The sequence below is a fragment of the Callospermophilus lateralis genome, chromosome 14, assembly GCF_048772815.1.
Source record: "Callospermophilus lateralis isolate mCalLat2 chromosome 14, mCalLat2.hap1, whole genome shotgun sequence".
Classification (NCBI taxonomy): Eukaryota; Metazoa; Chordata; class Mammalia; order Rodentia; family Sciuridae; genus Callospermophilus; species Callospermophilus lateralis.
In genome coordinates, this window is record NC_135318.1 from 7,024,179 (window position 1) to 7,032,775 (window position 8,597).

Here is an 8,597-nt window from a genome sequence, read left to right on the forward strand (position 1 = left end):
GCACAGACGATTCTGGAAAGATGTGGAGCAGGGAGTGGCTCCTGTGGGTCTGAACTCTGAGAAACAGGAGAGGTGACCAGGCCAGCATGTGCCCGGGGCATGCCGTTGCCCAGCACTCCCAGTATCAGGGGCTTCTGGCCAGTGGGACTTGGAGGTGCGTAGACCGCTGGCTTCAGGAGCACCTGTGTTACGGGGGACAGTAACACCAGTGATCCTGTGCTGAGGCGTGCTGGGGATGCTGTGGTAGCCATATGGCACTTGGTGACATTGGAAGTGAACTGGACCTTGTGGGGTGGTTTCTACCAACTGGAAATCTACCCTGCTTCCTTATAACCAAGAGTGCCGAGGACTCCCTGGCCCAGCCTCCATGACCGAAGCCCCAGAGGGACTTGATCCAAAGCCATTTGGTGAGCGGGAGACAGCCCCATCCTCCTCACTCCCCACTGCTCCCACCTTCAGATCCCTGGAGGCTCCGGGGCCCTGGCTGGAGCAGAGTGTGGAAGGGAAGGAGGGAGCCAACCAGGAACAAGGAAATGATAAGGGTCACCTGTGGTTCCCAGTCCCCTGGCTGCCAGGGCCCCCAGCGTGGCCATCATGCCCAGCTCTGCAGTGGCTGACCTCCCGGGAGCCCAGCTCCAGTGCAGCTGGCTCAAGGGGACACCGGTAGACGGTGCAGTGTGTGGATTCTTTTCCCCAACAGACTGATTGCTGAGGACAATGAGGGTGGCCTCTTCACAGTGACTCTGTTTCGAAAAGTGATTGATGATTTCAAAATCAAAGCCAAAGAGAACAAGTAAGGGTGCACCCTGTGGGCTCCCCAGGTTTGGTGTGTGTCCCTGGGGGTGGGGGGGGTGTCTGCCACTTTTGGAAGCTTCTTAGTGACAGCTCTTGTTTTCAGGTTCACTGTTCGTGAATTTTTCTATGATGAGAAAGAAATTAAAAGGGAAAGGGAAGAGATGACCAGGTTGCTGTCTGATAAGAAGCAACAGTATGTGAGTATCCCAGGCAGGCGGTGAATTTCACACAATTGAGCTGCCCCCCGAAGGCTCTTGGGGCGAATGCCCTCTTCTAAATCACAGTGTCCCCTGGGCTCACGCCATCAGGAACAGCTGTCTCAAGGGCCTCGAGAGCAGGTCTGGGAAAGGATGGCAAGGAGGAACAGAGCTGATTCCAGGGGCCATGAACCGTGAGCCCACACTGTGCCTCGCTACACCGGCTCTCGCCTGCCCTGACCTCTGCACTTACCAGAAGGGGTCATCAGCCCCCTGCAGAGGAGAACCAAAACTGAGGCCCTCCCCTCCTTTGGCTAGAGGACCCTGCCTAAGGTCTCCCTGCAGGTGGGAAGTGCAGCCCCAGGGTCACGCAGGGCAGGTGGGCTCTAGATGAATCCTCTGTGCCCAGTGTGGCCGTCTCCTCGGAGCATGAATGGCGCCAGTCATCTGCTGACTTTGGCTGTGTGGCATCACCAGCACCTGTATTTACCTCCCCTGTGCTCTTAGCAAAGAGAGGGTACTTAGCTGGGACTTCCAACCACAGCCACTTGGAAACGCTGTGGAGGGGGCAGCCTGGCTCACGAGGGAGAAGAACTGGAGAGACCAGAGTGTAGTTTGGGGGGAGTTGCCACCTCTCTGTAAAATGGCCACATTGCAGACTGGGTGTCCTGTAGCTGCAGAGCCCAGAGGAACCTCTCTTTGGATGAGCATCCCCAGGAGCCCATCTGGATGGAAGGGTCTCCGCCTCTTCTCCCCCATCCCTACTGGGAAGGGTTCTTAGGAGGAGAGAGGAGGGAAAAATGAGTAGAATGTGCTCAGGCCTCGCTGAGGAGTGTGTGTCAACAGAAGGCTGTGTGTCTGTGCTTGGGGAGAAGAGCAGGCAGGAGTGTTGCACACGTGGCCGGGTGTTGGCCCCGGGCCTCCTCCCACGTCAGGCAGAAGGCCGGGGACCTGCACGTCCACCTTGACCTGGGTCAGTGCTCTTCGACAGGAAAGCAGCCACCACCTCGGGAGACAGCATGAGCCATGGAGCCCCTAGACTGGATCCCGGAACCCCCTGGTGCTTCCCTTTGGGGAGGAGCCAGGGCCGGGGACGTAGAACCCAGCCTGGGGACAGTTAGCCGCTTCCCCGGGAGCGAAAGCAGAGACATGTGTGTGCACCAAGCGAATGTGCACCTGTGCTCCTCAGACTGGAAGGCTGCTGGGCCCTGTGCCCGGGGGTTGCTCCCGTCCTTGGAGCAGTGTCACAGTCCTGGCATACCCAGGCAGTGCCCAAGAACAGCAAGCCCAGGGGTGTCCCTGCTCGATGCCCGCTTGCTCACGAATGCCCTGCTGTTCTCTTCAGTTGGGCCTTCCCTGGTCGCTATGGTCTTGACCCCACACTGCCACGGTGTTCCTGGATGAGGCCAGATGTGTCCGGTTAGAGCCCTGCCAGAGGACAGGTGGTGAAGTGGGACCTTTGGCACCCACCTCCATGCTGGCAGACCTGCCAGGCTGTCTTGAGTCAGGGTGACACAAAGATGCCTGCCACCTGCCATGTGGGGCTCAGGTCGCCCACTGAGTGCCAGGCTGCCATGTGTTGTCTGCACGAGGTGTGGACTTCGGCACCCCCACGTGCCCCAGAGAGGCCGCTAGGGCTCCCTGCAGGTAGGAGTGGAGCCCCAGGAAGCCGTGCCAGTGAGCGGAGCCTGACTGGGGCCCAGCTGCAGGGGCCCCTGCTGTCTGGAGACGGCTCTCCTCCTGGCCTGGTTGGAAGTGACACACCCCGCATCGTTATCCTTTCTGCTTCCTCCATCAGAGGCGACGGAGAGGGCCCAAGTTTCAGGGGGCGTTGACAGCACAGGGTGGAACTGTCCTGTTTTCCACCTGCTTTCAGAGACAGGAGATGGAGGGTAGAGTGGCCTCACAAGCGTGCCTGACTAATTTTCTGCACGTGGCACGCTTCAGTGCTCCGTGAATGCCAAGGAGGCATCTGTGGCGGGTGTGGCAGGGACACCGTGACCGAGCCCGGGCAGACCAGCTCTGCAGGCGGGGCCCTTTCCACTAGGGCCTCTTGTGCTGTCCTTATTTGCCCATGGTGGACAGTGGAGGTGTTGGCCCAGGCCAGGCAGGGAGGTGACGTGGGACCAGCCCCACTTGCTGGCGTGGGGAACCAATGCTTCGGCTCTGCCACATCCTAATCCAGCAGTACATGAGTGCCTGGGTGGGCCAGGGTGTCTGCGCTTGCTGTCACAGCTCTTCGGGCAATGAGAATTATTCTGTGTGTTTGTGATGCATGTTTGCTGAAAGATTAATAAATCATTTCTGTGCCTTTAGCAAACTTCCTGTGTTGCTCTTAAAAAGGGATCATCTACCTTCCGGGACCACAAGGTTAAGGTAACCCCGCTAGGGAACCCTGATAGGCCTGCTGCGGGGCAGACCGACAGAGAGAGAGAGAGTGAGGGCGAGGGCGAGGTAAGCAGCCCCCGGGAGTCCTGGGGGTCCCTGCGCGCATCTCCCTGCCAGCTCAGGTGTCTTCTGAGAAACCGCGTCCTTGCATTTCTGTTGTCTCATCCGGCTTGTGAGTTCTTAAATTCATTCGAGGAGCCCGGAATCACGCCTTTCTTTGATCTGCAGGCCCCTCTGGAGCTGCCCCTCCCGGCAGGGAATGGTGCTTGTGGGTCAGCGTGCTTCTGCCCTGGCCAGGTGGCTGGGGCTGGTGATGGGCAGGGCCCTAGTGGGGGTGGTGGCAGGCAGCTCTCAGTCTCCTTGTTTGGCTGCCCTGGCTGGACCTGCCCCTGACCTTGGTGGGCAGTTGGTGGATGGTACCAGGACCCCAAGGGCAGGGCCTTCCCAGAAGGTGGGCTCCTTGGCTGGTCAATGTCAGAAGCTGCCCTCCGACAGCCTTGAGGTCAGGGGCTGCCCTGCCCTCCATGCCCCAGTCTGTGGTGGCCCCTCGCATGTGCCTGGTGGCTGACCGGCTGAGCTTCCCCAGCACCAGACGCCCTGGACACGGTGGTCCTGAGCCTCCCCTGGGGCTCTTCCGACTCTGCTTCTGCTGGTTCCTGGGCATTTCTTCTCAGCTCAGGGCTTGCTCTGTCAACACCTGAGTCCTTTCCTGGGTCGCTGTCGGCCAGTGGCTGGAGGGGTCATGTGGCTGTCCTGTCTCTGCAGGGCCCCCTGCTGCGCTGGCTCAAGGTGAACTTCAGCGAGGCTTTTGTTGCCTGGATTCACATAAAGGCCCTCAGAGTGTTTGTGGAGTCTGTGCTCAGGTGCGTGAGGGGGCCCAGCTGTCCTGAGGGTGGGCAGGAGGGACCAGCTCTGGGCCACCAAGCTCCTGCCTTCCCCTTTCCCACCGTCTTCTTGCCCTCTGCTTGCCCTCCTGACTGTATCTCAGCAGCCCTCTTGACTTCCTGAGGCCAGAGAAGCCCCCTCGGCCCTTGTCTGCTGCTCCTTCCCGTCAGGCCAGGCTCAGGCCAGGGTCACCTGGGCTTCCTCTCGTGCCTCACTCTCCTACCCTGGGTGGACTTGTTGGGCCTGAGGGGCCTAGTGGCTCCTGGAAGATGTCCCAGACTGTCTCAGCCCTCAACCTCTAAGGCCAGTAGTTAGGTGGCCCGCAAAGAAAATCAAAGCCAAACCATCACCAGTGAATTTTGTTTTGCCTTATTATTTTTTAAATAAAACCAAAGGGTTAACCGTAGAATATTTGAAAATTATAGGTAAACAAACACAAAGGATGAATAAAAATCACCTGTACAGGACTAGAGGTGTGGCTTTTCTAGAAAGTGCAAGGCCCTGGGGTTCTATCCCAAGCACTGCTAAGGACCAAAAAAAAAAATTATTTGTAATATATCCTGGGACATGCCCGTTTTGGTTTCTGGTAGGGTGTGTGTGTGTGTGTCTGTGTATGTGTGTGTGTGTGTGTGCGCGCGCACGCACATGCGTGTGTGTAAACTGCAGACCAAACCCAGGGCCTCATGCTTGCTAAGCAAGTGCTCTACCCCCATACCCAGGTGATTTTTAATAGATATTTCTTGATATAAGGATTTTTAATATGTAGATAATTTGTATGGAAATTTTATCAGACAGGAAATGCCTTTTCCCCCCATCCCCAGTCTTTTTTATTCTGTTTTTAAATTTTGAGACAGGTCTCTGGGGGTCTCACTAATTTGCCAAGTCTGACCTTGGACTTGTGATCCTCCTGCCTCAGCCTCCTGAGTTACTGGGATCATGGGGAGCACCACCACTTCATTACAGGAAATGCTGTTTGAAGCCTGCTTCTCTGTCTTACTCTGATCATGTCTGTTCCCTTAAGTGTGCTGGATCTTGGCAGTGTCACACTTGTTGGCTGCTGGCTTCTCTGTTCCCTATGACCCTCTGGGTGAGCTCCAGGGACCCCTTCCCTGCCTGTTCTGGAGGGTGCCTCTGGATCCCTCTGGTCTCCGCCGGCAGTTCCCACTTGCCCTGTTTCTTGGTCTCCAGGGTCTGCCGTTTGCTGCTGGAGGTGCTTCCTGGACAGCTGGCTCATCCTCTCTCCCTCATGCCTCCTCTGGCATCCCTGGTTCAGCCAGGGCCTCACCATCCCTTCCATCCCCACACCCCGAGTCTGGCTGCCAGCCTGGACACCTCCCATCCTTACGCCCTACAACCTTCAGCCCTGCACCCGGTGATCCACCGGCCTCCTCTGTCCTCACTCTCCTGTCCTCTCCCTGCTGCCGTCAGCCTCTGTGGGTCTCGGCTTCAGTTCCTCTTCTACATAAGTGTCTATGTATGTTTTTGCCCCATACAGACCCAACTCTGGTTCCTTGTTCTTCCTCCCGACACCCACACACATACACCTCCGCATGACACTCGTGCCCTCCTCAGAGGCCCGCTGCGACAGATCATTGCATTGAGTTACAGGGTGCACCAGCTAACCTGGTCCTAGCTGGGTCTAGGAGAGAGCCCAGATCAACCCTCCTGGTGCTGGAGATGTGTTCTCAGGCCCCATGCAGTGTGGCCTGTCCAGGCCACATGGGTTGCCCATCTGCTCAAGAGACAGGTAGAGATAGATATCCCTAAAAATCTTCAGTAAATTCAGTAAAACTTTCAACTGTTTCCCTTGAAAGTATATGCAAAAATAATTCCTAAAAGATGATGCACATCATCTTTTACTCCCCATTTTTCTTGAATGTAGTTATAATACATGTGCACTGTAAAAAATTTCAAGTTCAGGGGTTGGGATTGTGGCTTGGTTGTAGAGCACTTGCCTGGCATGCATGAGGTCCTGGGTTTGATTTCAAGTACAGCAGGAAAAAATTTTGATAATGGAGGGTTTTTTTCTTAATTCAAGCTCAGAAATATGTACTGTTCTCAGTGCCCATCCATTACCACGGTTAGTGCTTTGAGACTCGTTATTCTCCTGTTTATACTTAGTGCTCTATAACTTATTTTATATTCCACTCAGATCAGTATGTGTAGAGCTGTTTGATTCTTTTGGAAGGCTTTCTCATAGCCTGCCACATGGAGATACCATAATCTAAAGACATAGGGAGCCAACAAGATCCTTGGAGGAAAGACATGTAAGGGGAGGAAGTGAGCCACCGCCTCCTGGGCCCTCATCTAGCACCGTGGCTCACTCCTGGCTGCTTGTGGCTTTTGTCCCCCCTGCAGTGGGAAGTCTGGCTCCTCTCTCCATCTGTTATCCAGCCTAGGGTCGATGGAAATGTTTCTTGGTTGAATAAAATCCAGGTAAAGGGGACACAGCCCTCAGTTGAGGAGGTGCTGGCTTGCCCTCATGGATGAAGGACACCAGATGCTTCAGTGACCCAAGACGCAGATGGAACAGGTGCTGAGAGCAACAGGCTGGGATGAGGTTACTGCAGCTGGCTGGGAGCTGGGTTTTGGTGGGGAAAAGATATTATCGTGCTGGTAGGTTTGGGGAATGAGACCACTCGGAGAGCTGCATGGAGGAAAAGTGCCAAGGGGGAGCCCTGACATTTAAGGGGTGAATGGAGAAGTCCATGGTGGGAGGAGGGAGCAGGATGAAAAGCTGAGGTTTAGCATGTCCTTTGGATTTGGCCTTTAGGAGGTAATTGAGAGAAGCTGAAGGGCAGTGGTTGAAGAACATAGGACATTACTCTCAGATTTGGCTCTGAGGAGTACGAGAGCTCTGGAGTTGAGAAGCTTTCATGTTTGATAGGTATGAAGTCACTATGGTAAAGGAAAGGGGACGGTAATGGAGAAAGGCTAAGTCCTGTACCAACAGGACAGCTCCCACCAGTGACCTCCGCCATCATGAAGTGGCGGCTCTTCTCCCAGGCAGGCCAGGGCAGCAGCCTGGGCAGCATCTTGTCTGAGGAGGAGAGCTGGTCAGCTACTGCTGGAGGCCACGTTCTGGGAGACGGGGAAGGCGTAGGACAGGGATGCTGCCACCAAGAGGCAGAAAGCAGACTAGATGGGTCTTGAAAGGGGATGGGGGCCCTGAAGCCACCTCCAGGCTGAAGTGGCCTTGACTGGTGGGTGACCAGGCTGAAGGATGACACAGCAGGGTGGCAAATGGAAGGGTTGTATCCTAGTGGCAGAGCAAGAGCCTAGCAGTTGCCTCATGCAGACATGTTGCCTGGCGTGGGTTAGGGATTCTGCCACCTGAGGCTGCACAGGAGAGGGAGAGCCACCAGGTAGAGTCAAGGTTTGCGGTGCTTGATGCCAGCCGTGGGAGCTGGTTAGGAAGGAGCTGAGCAGCACATCCGAGGTAGGGGGCTCTCCAGAGGGTACAGCAGCCTCTCTGCTGACCACAGATGAAACAAAAGGAATGGGGGGCAATTAACTGGGCCTATCCTCTCACCTGGGATCTACCCAAATGCCAGTCACCCTGCCAGCCGCTATGGCACCTGCCTCTAGGAAGTAAAGGCAGCAGGAAGAGGTTGGGCTTGTGCTGTCAGTCAAGCTGGAGCACCTGTGGCTGCTTCACTGGCTGGTTCACATGGCCCTTCTGCAGCTCTAACAGGAGAGCTCTGTATCCCAGGAACCCTCTGCATGAAGTGAGGCCCGGGAAGGCTTGGAGCGAGGGTCTGACTGAGTGCACTAGTGCCAACAGGTGCTGCCCTGTGACTCATTTCCACAGCAGGCCTGTCTGAAAGCCAAACCCTGAGTGAGTGTGAGGCATCCTGTCGGTGGCCAGGGAGCGACTGCTCGCCTCTAGTCCTAAGCATGTTCTACAGCTTTTTCTGTGCAGAGGTCTAGTGATCAGTCTCACCTCTGACCCTGGTCATTTCGCCCAGCTGAGGTTTCTTTTTTCTTCAAACTACACTGGTTGAAGCTGCTCATTCTTGGAACTCCTTTATTTCTGTCAAGCTCGTCTTCCTGGGTCTGTGCTCAGTAGCTGAATGCCTGTCTGTCTGGGCAGGTATGGGCTACCAGTGAACTTCCAGGCAGTGCTCCTGCAGCCTCACAAGAAGTCAGCCACCAAACGCTTGAGGGAGGTGCTGAACTCTGTCTTCCGGCACCTGGATGAAGTGGCAGCAGCAAGTATCCTGGATGTAGGTATCTAACCCAAGCCTGCGGCCAGGATATCCACAGGATGGATACTTGAAACATAAGACACTTGCCAACCTGTTGGGAAAACCTACCCTCACAAACATGGAG

General features: G+C 55.6%; 1 protein-coding gene across 3 annotated transcripts in view; it reads left to right on the forward strand.

Annotated features, from left to right (window-relative positions):
• Atp6v1c2 (ATPase H+ transporting V1 subunit C2) overlaps positions 1 to 8,597 on the forward strand; it is a 47,725-nt gene that overhangs the window by 38,709 nt on the left and 419 nt on the right. For all 3 annotated transcript variants that reach the window (XM_076832858.2, XM_076832860.2, XM_076832859.2), the window contains exons 9-12: positions 701 to 793; positions 899 to 992; positions 4,146 to 4,243; positions 8,359 to 8,491. In XM_076832858.2, the coding sequence (XP_076688973.1) occupies positions 701 to 793; positions 899 to 992; positions 4,146 to 4,243; positions 8,359 to 8,491 (418 nt within the window). The remainder of the gene's footprint in view (positions 1 to 700; positions 794 to 898; positions 993 to 4,145; positions 4,244 to 8,358; positions 8,492 to 8,597) is intronic.